The sequence below is a fragment of the Neofelis nebulosa genome, chromosome 1 (genome assembly GCF_028018385.1).
Source record: "Neofelis nebulosa isolate mNeoNeb1 chromosome 1, mNeoNeb1.pri, whole genome shotgun sequence".
Taxonomy (NCBI): Eukaryota; Metazoa; Chordata; class Mammalia; order Carnivora; family Felidae; genus Neofelis; species Neofelis nebulosa.
In genome coordinates this window covers 139,475,550-139,492,543 of record NC_080782.1, presented here as the reverse complement: position 1 = coordinate 139,492,543, position 16,994 = coordinate 139,475,550, and the positions used below count along the sequence as shown (strand labels likewise).

The following is a 16,994-nucleotide window of genomic DNA, read 5'->3' as shown; positions in this document are numbered from 1 at the left end:
TTCATTTTTCCATTGAAGGTATTAATAGGGTTTATATTTTATTGAGTACTAAACACTAGAGGTTTGTGGCAACCTCTAAAATGGCCCCCAAGATCCCTGCCTCCTGTTATTCACACCCTTGTTCTGCCCCTCCCTTTGGGTGTTAACTTGTAAATGAGATGCTATTTCTCAGATTAGGTTATAAAAAGACGCTGGTTTCTGTCTTGCTCACCATCTCTTGTTATTGGTGCTGTCTCACTCACTCTTTCCTAGAGTCCTCACTCTGGGGGAAGCAGGCTGACATATATGGTGTGAGGGGCATTGCAGGGAGGCTTGTGTGGCAGTGAACTCACATGTCCAGTCAACAGCCAGTGGGAACTTGAGGCATGCCACCAGCCATGAGAGTGAGCTTGGAAGGAGATCCTCTCCCAGTTGAGTCTTGAATTGGCTATAGCTCCGGTAGATATCTTTATTTCAGACTTGTGGGACACCCCTGAGTCAGAGGCACTCAGCTAAGGTGCACTTGGATTTTTGAGCCACAGATAGCATGAGAAAATATATTTTGTGTTTTTAAGCCATTTAAGTTTGGTGTAATTTGTTTTACAGCAATAGATAACTAATACAGGGTGACCCAGGATCCAAAGTCACTTAAGCAATAGCCCCTAAATGCAGTGATCCTCCTGACTATTAGGGGTGATTGAAAAGAGGCCATGATCACAGTACAATATGATAGGTGTTTTAGAAACATACAGAGAAGTGATGGGAGAACACAGAGAAGAGAATTTTTCAATTGTGCTTGAAGGCTAATGGATTCACTCAGCAAATTTTATTTTGTCATTGAAGAAGGATGGTAAGTCATCTGAAGAAAATGAGCAGAAAAGGTGATAGGATGCTTGAGGAGAAAATTAATTTTTAGAGCTTCTACCAGAAAGAATAATGAAGGATTTGGAAAAGAAATAAATAACAGAGTTGGAGGTTCGAGATCATGGACTTATATGACTTTCAGTTAAGGTTGGGGGTTACTTATCAAATGGTCTTAGCAATACGGATACAAGATGAGAGAGGCTGGTGGTTGAATTTGGGATTTCAGAGAAGATTAAACAGAAGAGCAAAAACCAAGGCATAAAAGCACCTGAGAAAAATAGTAAGACAATTTTTATAGTTCTGGCTCATGGAATTCAGGTTGAATAGGGAAAGAAAGACAACCAAAGCTCCTAAGAATTTGTGGGAAATACAGCTGATTCTGACCTCCTATCAATCACTAGGACTAAAGGAGTCAATAGTATTTGGCTTAGAGCCTAGGTCAGCCCTCCATTCTTGAGTTGGAGGAGACTTTTAGAAAGGAATGGTTACCCAGAAGGAGGGCCAGTTATGCTATCATGAAAAAAGTAATGAATGCTTTATAACAGAGCCTAGTGGTTCCCTATGATAGTTTCCATTTCCTCCAGAGTATGAGAACCTCTAATTTTTAGGGAGTAGAATAACAACTACATTTCCTCATTTCCCATAGCTAGAGATAGCCATGTAACTAATGAGCTGTTCAAAGGGATGTGGACAAAAGTGGTGTGTACAACTTCTGGATTCGGCCTTGAAGGGAAGGGGATGGCATTCTATTTCCCTTTTACTCCTTTCCTGCCAGCTGGAAAGTAGTTGTGGTGGAGAGCTTACTTGACCATGAGGAAGAGATTACATCCTAGGGAGAGTAAAACAACAGAAGGAGCCCATAAATCCTAAATGATCTCATAGAGCCTCCATGGTCCTACATGACAAACTACATTTTTTTAAGCCACTATGTGAACCAGACAAATGCCATCTTGGACAAATCCACCATGATGAACCCTCTGTGACCTGAAGCCTACCTGAGCACAGCCCCACCAACACCCCCAACACATTCTTTCTTTTTGTTAACCACACCCTTAAGTACACCCTCAGGGCATAACGTCCCTGATCCGCTTTGGAGATATGACTATGGCACACACCTACTTTAAAAACTCTTCTCCTGTGTGGTCCCCAAGCAAGTACTCCCCAGCCTCTACGTCTATAAAAGCAGATCTTATGGGAGGTAGGGTTGTGGAGATCTATTCTGCTTGCTGCCACCGAAGGAACGCTTCTGTCTGTAAGTCTCCTTAATAAACCATTTCTTGGTCTTACGGCCTCTTCGGCCTCTGAAGGTCATTCTGCATGTACCTCCCTTTTACAGACCAGCCACTTTTAATTTCAGTCAAAGGTGGCTGGACTTATTTCAACTAAATCAGATGTGTAGTAGAAAAAATAATCTGGGAATACAAATGGCCGTAGCAGAAGACAGAAAGTAGTAAGCAATAAACAGAGACAGGGGTAAACATTAGGGATGCAGAGAAGAATCCTGTCTACCCAGGCTGTGAGCTTTCAGAAGAGGTTAAAGTGTTTGATCAGTGACAGGTCCAGACTGTAGGTTGGTGGGGTGCAGGCCGGGGAATGCACCTCAGCAGCTGATTCTTCCAGACAGGGACACAGCAGTGGCTCCAGAAAGCAGTAGCACCATGGTGGCAATCGGTCTCTGCATGAAATTAACCCAAGCAACATTTGAAGTTTGATATACTTATTTAAATTAATCATGCTTTGGGCTAATGCATCTTGATAATCATCATAGAAATGTAGAAATTTAGGAGTGGGGGCGCCTGGGTAGCTCAGTTGGTTGAAGGCCTGACTCTTGATTTCAGCTCAGGTCATGATCTCACTGTTCCAGCCTTGTGTTGGGCTCTGCACTGACAGTGTGGAGCCTGCTTGGGATTCTCTCTCTCCCTCTCTCTCTGTCTGCCCCTTCCCCCTCGCGACCTCTCTCTCTGTCTCTCAAAATAAATAAATAAACATTAAAAAAAAACCTTAGGGATGGAAAAAAAATCCTTGCAAATAGAAAAACCTGCTCTAATGCAGTTTAAAAAATAAGTTCCAGAGATGCTAAGTAAGTTTTGCACATAGTCAGTAGCACCCAGGCCTAATTCCCATGCCTTTGAGTGTTGAGAGTTTGTACTTAATTTGTAAAGAATCCCATCAAAGCTTTTTATTCCTCCAGCAAAATTATAACCCCACGTTGCTGTTGGCAATGCCCTCTTTTAATTTTCCATGAGCATACTTTGCATTAGCAAAGCACTTTTTAGCCTTTAGAATATTTTCACATATTTTCTCATATTATCCTGAGAATAATCCTGTGCAATCAAGTGACTGGAGGATTAGTAACATTTCCATTTTGCTGCTAAGGAAATTGAAGCTGAAAAGTCTCCAAAAGACCATCCCAGGATGAGGCGCTAGTAATTGGCGGAGGGAATTATTAGGCTCTCGCCAATCATTCACTGCTTTTCCTGTTATTTGTCCAGGCTTTCTCTTACTTTATGAAGCAAAACTAAGTGTGGCTCATGTATCTGGAGTTAACTAAAGTGAAATAAAATTTAAAACTCAGCTCCTTCATCACAGTAGTTACAAGAAGGGCTCAGTGGTCATGCCTGGCCAGCAGTTACTCTACAGGACAGCGCTGACAGAGAACATTTCAATCATATCAAAGAGATCTGTGGGACAGCCTAAAGAGGTGTCTCTTTTCCACCAAACCTCAATCTTGCCCTCAATCTGTGTATAATCCAAGCCTAAAGACTGGTCCCCAAACTCTTCCACCTTCCTGAAGGACACTTGAAAAAGCGGTAATGCCGGTTTTAAAAGTGGCCCAGACTTGCTACGAAGGTGATGATAATAAAAGTGCACGAGTCTTCCACCGACAGCACAGCAAGCGGGCGGTGAGAGGGGACTGCGACCCAGACGCGGAGGTGGATGGAGAGGCGGAGGGGCGGGGCTCAGCGCCGCGCTCAGGGGCGGGCGGCATCACGAGGCCGGGGCGGGGCCGCGAGGGGCGGGGCCGGGGGGCGGGGGAGCGAGGCGGCGAGCGCGCCAGCTTTGCCGTGCGTGCTCACGTGACAGGTCCGCGAGGCCCCGCTCGCGCAGTCGTCTGGACGAGCGAAGATGGCGGCGGAGAGGGAGCCTCCTCCGCTGGGGGACGGGAAGCCCACCGACTTTGAGGAGCTGGAAGACGGAGAAGACCTGTTCACCAGTACTGTGTCCACCCTAGAGGTGAGACCGCGTCGCCATGGGTGCTGCGCTCCGCTCCTGCCGCGCGTCTCACCTTTAGGTGCCTTTCCCCTGCCGGGACTTGTCCCTCCCCATCCCCCGGGTTTGCGGGGACCTGGTCGGGGCGACACCTGTGACGCGGGCCCGCCTCTGGTACCTGTCAGTGGGCTGGAGCGTGGCCTGGGCGGCCAGCCTCCCTCACGAGACCAGCCTGGCGGGCTGGGGGTCGACCTGATCCTTTGAGGGGCCGGGACCGGCCCGAGCGTTGCAGCGCCCTTTCCCGGTTCAGCCGGCCTTCCTCGGTGTCATTTGCACCTCTTCTCCAAAGCCGAGGGTCTTGCCCTGAGTCCTGGTAAACCTTACCACCCTCCCGGGCGACCTCCGCAGCCCCCTTCGGAGAGGGGCTCGCTTTTCCTTTACCAAGGGAGGGTGTGCCCCTGGGAGGGGAGACCAGTGAACGGAGCGTTGAGTGGCCGTGGCTCTCCAGGGAGCTTGTGGATGCACTTTTCCTAGTCATGGCCCTTCATGGACTGCTAGTTCCCCTTGAGGGAGGTGCCTCTGTTTTGTATTGTTGAATGCACTTGACCGGTTTTGTCTTCTTTAGTTCTTAGACTTTTTAAGAATACGAGCGTTTATAAAATGCAAAGTTGAAGAGAGGGAGTAGTCCAGGAAAGTGCTGGTTTGGGTTTTCTGTTGTTTTTGTTTGTTTTATTTTTTTAAGTTGCCAGGAAGAAATAACCGGTCCTCACTCCCTTTTTCCTCTTTGCTCGCATGGTCAGCGGTCTCTGAAGTTGAGTGTTCCTGTTTTTGTCAGAGGAAACACTGTTAACTCTAATTGGCCTCCTAGATCCATTTCAGGTTTGAATTGCTTTGCATTTAAATGAAGTCACCCACACTTCATAGCCCAGTTTTAAGTGTGTGTGTGTGTATTAAAATGTAAGCAAATTGCCCAGGTTTGTTTACCTTAGGCTGTACTTCTTTATAAAGTGCTTTTGTAAGCTTTCTTGGCTCGTGCAACTCTACACCAAATCAATTGGAAATTACTGTAAAATGTCCATTATCTAAAACTCGGTTAGCTGAAACTTGGAACTTCCGGGAACCGTTTTCATCACTGACCATACTCTGCAAGTTGTATATATAGGTTCCCAGCCAAATCCCGCCTCCTCTTAGATTATATGCTTCTTGAGGCTGGGGATAGTGCCTTGATCATCTTTGTGTTCCTCACAAAATCTTGAACATTTGCATTTAGTAAATGTTTGCTGGATTTATTGTCAAAACCAGCATCTCCTAAGAATTAGTAAAAATTGCCTAGCAAAACAGATGAACCTTTGAGTTTATCTTTTTAACCCTTTATACGTACCATGTAGCTGGCTTAAAATGTATTGAGAGTTAGTGTCTATGCTGAATTCTAAGACCTGTATTTCCTTTGAGGACTATGAAGGTTTTCCACCAGCTAGGATCAAAACAAACTACTGACCTACTGTGAACTAGAATTCTGTGAACGCTAAGCATTCTGTTTAATTGAGGCTTTTCAGAGTTGAGTAGCAGGAGCTGTAAATTTCTATTTCCCATTTGGATGGGACTTTTACATAAGGTATTTGACTTTTTCAATAAAAGTCTACAGAAGTTTGAGTATGAATAAATTTATCTTGGTTGGTGCAATGTGAAAGTTGTAAACTTGGGTTTGATTGTTAATCTAAACCCCTTATGTTATATAGACTCATTCAGGTTATTAGTTTTAAGGTAATATAACAGATTTGTAAAGTCATAATCTTCCTTGCTTTCCAAACTGTTCTGGGGGGATGGATCTATAGCAGTGTTTTTTAGTATACCTAAACTACTCTGAAGGAATGTTCCTTCTCAGCCCTCCACTTTTGTTTTCAAAAGTGCTTCTCAAACCTGAGAGTGTAGGGGAGACCATAGGGTTCTTGTTTGAAATGCAGATGCCTTCTCCTCACTGGAATCTGCGTGTTGAATGCTCAAGATCTTCAAACTTTATGCATAACTTACCTAGGGATATATATATACATATATATAATTTATTGTCAAATTGGTTTCCGTACAACACCCAGTGCTCATCCCAACAGGTGCTCTCCTCAATGCCCATCACCCACCTAGGGATCTTGTTATAGTGCAAATTATGGTTCTGTAGGGCTGGGATAAGGCCATTAATATGCATTTTTAACACATTCCTCCTGGCATTGCTTCTGGTCCATAGACAATAATAAGTTGCAAAGCCTCAGATGATTGTGATGCAGATCATCTACTTCGAATAGTTAACCTAAACTGTAAATTGAAAGTCAGATTTACAGATAAATGTATTTTAATTAAAGAAAAAGTAAGCATTTAAAAATTTATTTCTGTAGAAACTTGTTAAATTGATTGAAATTCATAGAAGTGGAAATCAAATTATAGACATTTTCGATGACAGTAAGCTTGTAATGACCGTACAATTTGGTGTATGATATTAGTCTATTTTTAACACAGTATTGGATTCCTTTCCTTTCACAATTAAGAACAGTCCCAGAAAGCCAAATTCAGTAAATGAAGCATATTTAAAAATTACAGTGTTTCTGTTGTGTTGTGACTGTGAAACAAGAAATTGGTGGAAGCTGGCATGGGGGCAGAAAATAGAATGAGAAGGGGAAAACATGTAGTGAAAGCTTTTTGGTACCAGAGAGCAAGGCTTTAAATTGTTTACGAATATTGCTTTTTCCTTAAATGATACAACCGTAAGCTTAAAAGATGCTTCCCATAAAGAATCATGGAGAAATAAGACAACACCTTTAAAAAAAAAAAAGTCAGAAATATGTACCTTTTCTCTATTTTATACAGCTGTATTGAAGTATAACTCATATACCATACATTTCACTCATTTAATGTGTACAATTTAATGGTTTTTACTATATTCACAGATATGTGCATCCATCACTACAGTTAGTTTTAGAACATGTTCATCACCTCAAAAAGAAACTCTATGGTTTTCAGCTATCACTCCTTGCCCCCATTTCCCAAATCTCTTAAACAACCACCAATTAAATTTTTGTCTCTATAAACTGTTCTGGACTTCTATGAATGAAATCATATGATATGTATTTTTTCATGACTGGCTTATTTCACTTAACATAATGTTTTCACAGTCTGTACTTCATTCCTTTATGGAATTGAATGAAATGGAATAATCCATTGTGTAGGTATACTACATTTTGTTTATCCATTCATCACTTGATGGACATAGGGGTTGTTTCCACGTTCAGGTTGTTAATAATGCTGCAGTAGATATTGTACAAGTAGAATTACTGGGTCTTAGATTAACTTTACATTTAATCCTTTGAATAATTGCCAGACTGGTTTCCCAAAGTGGCTGCGCCATCTTACATTTCAACCAGCCATGTGTGAGGACCAGTTTCTCCACAGCCTCACCAACACCCGTTATTATGACTTTTTTTTTCCATTCTGTTTATCTTAATGGTTGTTAAATGCTATTTTTATGTGGTTTGATTGAATTGTTTTTGGTGACTAAAGATGTTGCAGATCTTTTCATGTGTTTGTTGGCCATTTGTATATCTTCTTTGGAGGAATGTCTCTTCAGATCCTTTGCTCATTTTTTAATTGAGTTGACTTTTACTGAGTTATAACAATTATTTATATATTCTAGATAGAAGTTCCTTATTAGATACATAATTTGCAGATGTTTTCTCCCACTTTCTTTGTTGTCTTGTCATGTTCTTGATGGTGTCCTTGTAAACACATTTTTAAAAAATTTGATGAAGTAAAATTTATTTTAAAAATTTTGTTTCTCATGCTTTTCGCTGTTGCATCTAAGAATCCCCTGCCAAAGCTAAGGTCATGAAGATTTACATGTGTGTTTTCTTCTAAGAATTTTATGGTTTTGGCGCCTTTAAGTCCTTGATCCGTTTTGAGTTAATTTTTGTATATGTAATGAGGTAGGGTCCACCTTTGTTCTTTTCCATTTGGCAATTCAGTTGTCCCAGCACCATTTGTTGAAAAGATTATTCTTTCCCCCTATGAATGATAATTGGCACCCTCGTTGAAAATGACTTGACCATAGGTGCTCACACCTGGTTCTCAGACTAACCTCAGTCTAAATTTAGGTCAGTTGAAGTTAAGAAGAGGACGATAGTTTGCCCATGATAGGGATTATAGAGCATTTCAAATGAAATTTCCAGATGGGAGGCTCACAGGTCTTAAAATTCCTTTTCTCTAACCCCACGCTGCACTAAGTGTTTGGAAGACATCCTACTTGCTTGACTTCAGCAAATACTTGGGTATTTACCCTCTCCCGTACTATATGGATCATCATCAGAGTGCAAATATCAGCAACTACTGCAAATCTTTGAGGACAGAAAATCTCCAGTGGAGAAGAAGGAGGTGTAAAGAAAACTCCGATACAGATTGTGATTTTATGGTCTGAAAACACAACCAGTTTTCACTGGAAGTACCACTGAAACATGGGGAGATTTTTATTCCTATCAATGTTCCTGACACATAGTAGATGAACACTAAATGCTTCTCTTGGCTGAGGAAAGCTCATTGAAGAGGTAATATTTAAGAGAGGCCTCAAAGGGGTAATGAAATTTCAAAGTGGGAGAATAGCAAGGGTCACTTGAGGGTCAGTCCATATTCTAGGGAACCATAAAAAATTCAGAGTGGCTGAGTAGAGGATGTTATAAGTTTACTATGTGGTGAAATTGTGAAGGACTTTGGAGTAGGTGGGTGAGAGCTATGCAAAATTGTTATGGCAGTAACTTGATTATCTAGGAGGATTAATGTACTAGCAGTCTGAGGGATAAATTTGAGTGGGAGGTATTATTGATAAGTCGATGAGTTGGAAGCTATTTTAAGTTTGAGGTTGAAGACCTGAAAAAGGAAAGCAAGTGCAAATAATAAAGGAGAAAAGGAAATTGATGCAACAATAGATGAAAAGTTAAACATCTAAAGACTTACAATGTCTCCCTCTCTTCAGGCGATTCTTAGACAAAGGAATTACAAGTTTTATTTGGGGCTACATTACAGCAGTTAAGAGAACATCAAGCAGCTAGAGATGCCCATGGGCTAGAAATGTTGTTTTGGGAATGTGTCATAAACTTACTGAATGATTACATTAAACCAGGCTGGACATCTAGTCCCTGCCCTAAGGAGTGAGTGTATAAACCATCAAAAGTCAATGTAATAAACCCAGCTCTGTGAACAAATGCCTGCAATACCAGATGTTACATGTGTAATTGAAATATGTATGTGCTACAAAATAGTATAGAAGACTAGAGTGACTTAATTACATAGAAATGATCTTTGAGATCTTGAAAATGGTTGGAATTATCAAAAGAAAATAAGAGTATGACAAGGGACTGTTGACAAAGACCTGCTCAATTGGTATGTCTTGTACCTATGCAACAGGTAGTAGCAGTATATGTTTTCTTCTGTTTTCTGATCTCTAGGTAGGCCTCCAATTTTAAATGTACTAATTTTTCTGAAAATTTCTTTATGAATTACGTGTGTGTCAGAGAAAAAACATTTTGCAATCAGGTATGTTAAGGGGTGAGCACTGGAAATTATTAGAAAGATTTATGAGCAGCCTGACTCTAGTTGACCACTTTCCCTTAAAGCTATTAAAGTGAGAGATTTTAGAATGAATGGTTTTTAGTGTCTGTTAAAAAATGTTATTATATGAAGTTGCTTGAGGCAGAGTTGCTCACTTTGTTGTGCTTTTTTCTTAAAAAGAATGAAATTTGCCTTTACTGTTAATTTTACAAATACCCACTTTCCTATGATAAGTTGAACTGTTGTTTTTCCTGTGATGATAGTTTTTACTAGAGGCAAAATTTACCTCAATTTAGTAAAGTGCATTTCCATCTCACTCAGGATAGAGACCACTTCCATCACCTAAAAAAATTCTCTCACATAGTTAACCCCTTCCCACTCCCAGTCTCTGGCAACCAGTGATGTCTTCTGTCTAGTTTTGTCTTTTTTTCAGAATGTCATATAGATTGAATCATACAGTATGAAATTTGGAGTCTAGCTTCTTTAATTTAGTATCAAGTGTGAGACTCAGAGATGTTGCATAGATCAGTAGTTCAGTCATTTTTATTTCTGAATTTAATTGTCTAACAGTTGATTGTTGTTGAAAGACAGTTGTGTTTCCAACTTCTGGCATTAATGAGTAAAGCGAATATAAACATTGATGTGCAAGTTTTTGTATGAACATAGTGTTCATTTCTTTTGGGTAATACATAAGGATTGCCGGGTTGTATGGTAATTATGTTTTGACTTTGTAAGAAACTGCTGTACTTTCTGCCACAACGGTTTGAGGGAGGTGAAGTCACTTGCTTTTAGTCCCATGAGTTAATGACTGTAGTAATAATGTAATTCAAGACAATATCCGTTAGGGCAGTGTTCTCTGAGTCTGAAAATTGTTAATCTATGGTTTCATTAAAACAGAAGCATGATGTTTCAATATAAAAGCATGTCAGTGTATTTCCTGGTGTCATAAAAGTTATTTTAATATGGAAATTTTATCCTTATTCCGAGAGTCACGTTTTATATGTATTACTGAGTGTTGGAATCTTGACAGCTAGCCCCAGGGAAACTTTTGTGCAGCTAGATTTGTCTGTTTTCATCTCTGGTCAAGTTTCTATTCATTTCATCTTTGAAATCTTATAAAATTATAGAAGAGTCAAAGGAGGGAAGGCAAGGAGGGAAGGGAAGGGAAAGAAAGCAAAGAAAGAAACTGTCAAGCTCTTTCCAAAGTAGATCTATCATTAATTACATTCCCATAGCAGTGAATGAGAATATGAGTTGTTCCACATCCTGTCTGCATTTATTAGTATCAGTTTTTCTTTTAGGTAGTGGTGAGCTTGAGACTGGCTTCTGTTGGCTTGAAAGAAGTGATTGTTAAATTTTCAGGGATTTGTCAGCTGGTTATTAAACACAGCCATTGTTAAAATTAAGTTATACAAACATATTTAAATGAATTATATTAAAAATGACAGTAATAAGTATTCAAAACTTGTCACTTCCTAATTTCATTACTACTATTTATTATTTTTATGCTCTTGAGGTCATATATCTATTGTATTTTATGGTGCAAAGTACGTATCTTCTCAAGTCCACTTTCAGGGAGGGGTAAGCAGCCACAGCAGGCACATTTATACCACACATCAGCAAAAACTGTAAATCAGAGTCTTCTCCCCCAAAGACCTGGTTGCTAAGCATTAATCAGCACACTAGAGATTTTAGCCATTCTTACAGGTTTCTAGTGTTACCCCGTTGTAATTTTTTTTTTTAATTTTTTTTTTTTAAACGTTTATTTATTTTTGAGACAGAGAGAGACAGAGCATGAACGGGGGAGGGTCACAGAGAGAGGGAGACAGAATCTGAAACAGGCTCCAGGCTCTGAGCTGTCAGCACAGAGCCCGACGCGGGGCTCAAACCCACCGACCGCAAGATCGTGACCTGAGCCGAAGTCAGACGCTTAACCGACCAAGCCACCCAGGTGCCCCCCGTTGTAATTTTAATATACAGTCTCTAATAGTGCTTTTGAGTGTCTTTTTATGTGCCTATTCACTGTCTGAAAATTATCTTTAGTGATGTCCTTCCTTTCACATCTTTTGCCCATTTAAAAATTTGGATTTCCTTATTGAGTTTTGAGAATTCTTCATGTATTCTAATTATGCATCCTTTGCCAGATAAATGTTTTGCAAATATTTTTTCCTACTCTGGCTTGTCTTTTTATGCTATTAACATTAACTTTCACAGAGCAAAAGTTTATTACTTTGGTGAAGTTCAGGTTAGTTCTTTTGTTGTTGTTGATAGTACTTGGTATGTCACATAAGATATCCTTTCCTAACGCTAACCCAAGGCGACAAAGGTTTTACTTATGTTTCCTTCTAGAAGTTTTATAATTTTTCTTTTACATTTTGGTGTAACAGGATTCATTATGAATTAATTTTCATGTGAGTTGAAGTGTCTAGTTTTTTGCATATAGATATCTAGTTGTTCCAGCACCATTTATTGGAAGATAATCATAGTGTTAAGATTTGTTTTGTGGCTGAAAATATGGTCTTTTGTGGTAAATATTATGTTTGCACTTCAAAAGGATGTATGTAGTCAGATGTTGATGGGTGGAGTGTTCTATAATTGTTGGTCACGTTGGTTTGTTTTATTTTTCAAAATATACAACATCACCAATGAATCCCACATGCTTTAGGCTAAGTTAAAGAAGCTAGACTTAAAAAGTTTCTTGATGAGTTGTCTTTGCATCTTTGTCAAAGATCAGTTGAGGGGCACCTGGGTGGCTCAGTCGGTTAAGCGTCCGACTTCGGCTCAGGTCATGATCTCGCGGTCCGTGGGTTCAAGCCCCGCGTCGGGCTCTGTGCTGACAGCTCAGGGCCTGGAGCCTGTTTCAGATTCTGTGTCTCCCTCTTTCTCTGACCCTCCCCTGTTCATGCTCTCTCTCTCTCTGTCTCAAAAATAAATAAATGTTAAAAAAAAAAAAAAAAAAAAGATCAGTTGAGCATATATATGTACATATATGTGTATGTCTATTTCTGGACTCCATTCTTTGTCACTGTTTATTGACTCTCCTTTTGCCAATTGTGTGCTGTCTTACTGTAACTAAGTCTTGAAATTAGCAAATGTGAATCCACTGACTTCTTTCAAAATTGTTTTGGTTCTTCGCCTTTTTTTGCCTTTCCATATAATTTTAAAAACAACTTTTGACTTCTACCAAATAGGTCACCTGAGATTTTAATTGGGATTGTGATGAATCCATAGATTAGTTTGGGGGGAGTTAACATATTAACAGTATTGAACATTTAAGCATAAATGTACTATTTCTGTTTATTTAGGTTTATTTGATTTTTTCCATCAGTGTTTGTAGTTTTCAGCATACCAATCTAGTATATGTTGTGTGAGTTTTATACCTGCTTTGTGGTTTCTTTTACATTTGCTCATTGGTGGCATGTTGACCCTCTATCCAGCAAATGTGCTAAACACTCATTAGTTTTAGTAGCTTTTTTCTAGAGTCCTTGGGATTTTCATGTACATAATCATGCTATGATTAGAGTTTTATTTCTTTCTTTCCAATGTTTATGCCTTAATGTAATAACTAAGATTATCGGCATAATTTTGAATAGAAGTGGTAAAGTGGATATCATTTTCCTTTTTGTGAACTTAGAAGAAAAATATTCTTTCTCTCAAATATGTTATCTGTTAAGTTTTTCTTGTAGGTGTCCTTCATCAGGTTAAAGAAATTCTGTTTATTTTCTGAAATTTTGTACTCATGAATGGATGCTGGTTTTGGCAAATTCTTTTTTTGCATTTAATAAGTTAATCATGTAGTTTTCTTCTTAGGTTAATGATGACATGGATTATGTTGATTGATTTTTTTAAAACATTGAATAAACCTTGCATTCCTGGGGTAAGCCCCGAAGTCATAAATGTGCTTACCCTTTTTATATGTTGCTACATTCAGTTTGGTAGCATTTGTTTCGGCTATTGTATCTGTCATGCTAGATATTTGTATAGTATTTTCTTTTAGTTACAATGACTTTGTTTGATTTTCGTACCAGAAATGCTGGTCTCATTAAAGGAATTGGAGAATGTTTATTTCTCTTCTATATTCTTGAAGAGGTTGTATGGATTAATCTTCTATCTTCTTTAAAGGTTGCTAGAACTCACTAGTGAAGTCACTTGAGCATGTAGTTTTGTTTTTGGAAGACTTTTAACTTCAAATTCATTATCTTTAGTAGATGCAGGACTGTTTCTTCTTGTTGAGCTTCTGTAGTATGTGTCTTTCAAGGAGTTTGTTCATTCAGTCTAGGTTGTGAAATAGGCATAAGGTTTTTCATAATACTCTTATTTTCCTGTGACAATGTCTGTGGGGTCTCTTGGTGATGCCTTTGCCTTTTCATTCCTAATATTTGTAATTTATGTCTTCTGTTTACTCATGTATTTTTTTGTTCATTTATTTTAATCTCTCTAGAGCATATCTTGGGATCTTTTCAAAGAATCATATTTTTTTTGCTTTCTTGATTTTTTTTTTTTTTCTATTGTTGGTAGAGGCTTCGATCATTGATTTGAAATTTGGTTGGTTTTTTGGGTTTTTTTTTTCTGTTTTTGTTTTTTTTGAGTATTAGTAGTTAGCTGTATGTTTCTTTGTAAGCACTGCTTTAGTTGCATCCCACAAGTTTTGTTACTGTGTTTTGTTTTTATTCAATTTAAACTCTTCTCTACTTACCCTGGTGACTTATCTTTGACCTATGGATTATTTAGACGTGTTAATTTCCCAAATTAGGGAATTTTCTCAGTAGCTTTCTATTATTTCTAGTTTAATTTGATTATGGTCAGAGAAAGTTTTATGATTTTAGTTCTTTTAAATTTGTTAAGGTTTGTCTTATGGCCTAGAATATGGTCTGTTATGGTGAATATTTTGTGTGCACTTGAAAAGAATGTATATAATCTAATGTTACTGTTGGAGTGTTCTTTAAATGTTAAGTCAAGTTGGCTAAAGTATTTTCCAGCTCTCCTCTATGTTGCCTTATTACATACCTGTTCTATCCATTGCTGAGAGAAGAGTGCTGTAGTCTCCCAATATAATTGTAGACTTAAAATTTTTAATTTATAGTTTCAGTTCAGTTTTTTCTTCATATTGAAGCTTTATTGTTAGACACATAGACATTTAGTATTGTTACGACTTTTTGGTAAATTGATGATCATTTTATCGTATCATCCCCTCTTTATTGCTGATAATACTTTATTGCTGATAATACTACACTTGATCTTAGCCAAAAGGCTGAGAATCGATTGCTGATAATACTTCTTATTCAAAGTTTACTTTATCTGATGTTAATGTGGCACTCTGTCTCTGTTTTGATTGTTTGCATGATATATTTTTTCCATTCTTTTACTGTTAACTTACCTATTGTCTTTAAGTTACTTTTTTTTGTAGGGAGTATATTGTTGTGTATTGCTATTTTTATATCCAGTCTAGCTACCGCTGTCCTCCAATTGGTGTATTTAATGTAATTATTGGTGTGATTGGATTAGATCTGTTTGTTTTCTGTTTTTCCCTCTGTTTCTACCTCTGTTTCTCCCTTTCTCCCTTCTTTTGTATTATCTTAATGCTTGTAAGTATTTAATTTTAATTTATCTACTGGATTTTTTGCTTTATCTCCCCTTCCTCTAAGTATATAAATATACTTAAATACATATGTATATAGAATATATATATATATACATATATGTGTATCTACATATATTTATAAAGAAGGTGGTTGCTGTAGGGGTTACAAAATACATACCTAATGATTTATAGTCCAATTAGAGTTAATGTTATACTTATAAAAATAAAATGCAGATTCTTATGACCATTTACCTCCCTTTGTATTAGTTTTCACATGTATTATGTCTCTATACATTAAAAACCTTACCAATGTTTTAAGTTTTGCTTTCATAGTCATACACATTTTAAATAACTGAAGAGAAGGAAAGTGGTCTATTATATTTCTCTAGTTAGTTACTACTTCTGTAATTCTTACTGTATTCTTGAAGTTCCAAATCTTTGTTATTCATATCTGGTATCTTCTGGCTGAAGATTGTCTTTAAGGCCCTCCCCATTTTTTAGATCTATTTATTTCTTTTTTAAGAACTGGCCTGGTGATGGTAGATCCCTATAGTTTTCTTTCATTTGACAATATCTTTATTCCAACTTTGTTCCTGAAGAATATTTTTGCTGGATATGGAATTACGTTTACAATTCTTTTTTTTTTTTTTAATTTTTTTTTAACGTTTATTTATTATTGAGAGACAGAAGCAGAGCATGAGCATGGGAGGGGCTGAGAGATGGGGAGACCTAGGATCCGAAGCAGGCTCCAGGCTCTGAGCTGTCAGCATAGAGCTCAATGCGGGGCTCGAACTCACAAACCCAGAGATCATGACCTGAGCTGAAGTCGGACGCTTCACCGACTGAGCCACCCAGGCACCCCTGTTCCCCCCCCCCCCCGCCCCCCCGCCAGCGCTGTGAAGACACTGTGCCACTGTCATGGTTTTCTTGAGAAATATGAAGTCTTTGTATCCCTAAATGGAAATTTTTTCTTTAGCTGTTTCAAGTTGTTTTTTTGTGTTTTTTTGTTTGTTTTAAGTAGACTTTACACTCAGCACAGAGCCCAGTGCGGGGCTTGAACTCATGACCTGAAATGAAGACCTGAGCTCAGATCAAGAGTTGGACACCTAACCTAACCAGCTGAGCTACCCAGGCACCCTTCAAGTTTTTTTATTTTTAATCTTTGGTTTTCAGCCACTTTTTATGATGTGGCTGGGTATGGTTTTCTCTGAAGCTGTCCTCTTAGAGTTAGCTTGTTCTCAAATCTGTAAATTTATGTCTTTGAACAAATTTGTGAAGCTTTCAGCCATCATTTCTTGAAATATTTTTGTGCACTTCTTTTTAGGATTTCAGTGACATGAGTGTTTGACTTTTTTTAAATTTTTTTTTTTTCAACGTTTTTTATGTATTTTTGGGACAGAGAGAGACAGAGCATGAACGGGGGAGTGGCAGAGAGAGAGGGAGACACAGAATCGGAAACAGGCTCCAGGCTCCGAGCCATCAGCCCAGAGCCTGATGCGGGGCTCGAACTCATAGACCGCGAGATCGTGACCTGGCTGAAGTCAGACGCTTAACCGACTGCACCATCCAGGCGCCCCAAGTGTTTGACTTTTTAATATTGTTTCACAGGTCCCTGGGGTTCTGCTTTCTTTTTTTCCCCATTTTTTCTCTTGTCTTTTATTGAGATTGGTTATTTTCTAATGATCTGTCTTCATGTTTACTGATTTTTTTCCTGTCAAGAACTGTATAAAGTCTGAAATTTTATCATCCTTGTAAGCTAACACATTAACTTGTTTTA

General features: G+C 38.5%; 1 protein-coding gene across 2 annotated transcripts in view; it reads left to right on the top strand.

Annotated features, from left to right (window-relative positions):
• Window positions 1–3,921: 3,921 nt before the first annotated feature.
• SNX2 (sorting nexin 2) overlaps window positions 3,922–16,994 on the top strand; it is a 57,964-nt gene continuing 44,891 nt past the window's right edge. Inside the window, exons 1-2 of one of the 2 annotated variants that reach the window (XM_058737908.1) lie at window positions 3,954–4,077; window positions 4,854–4,932. Coding sequence is in view for 1 of the 2 variants with exons in the window: in XM_058737900.1 (XP_058593883.1) it covers window positions 3,970–4,077 (108 nt within the window). In the remaining variant the exon portion in view is untranslated. Of the gene's footprint in view, window positions 4,078–4,853; window positions 4,933–16,994 lie in introns of both variants that reach the window. The other variant, XM_058737900.1, reaches the window with a different exon arrangement.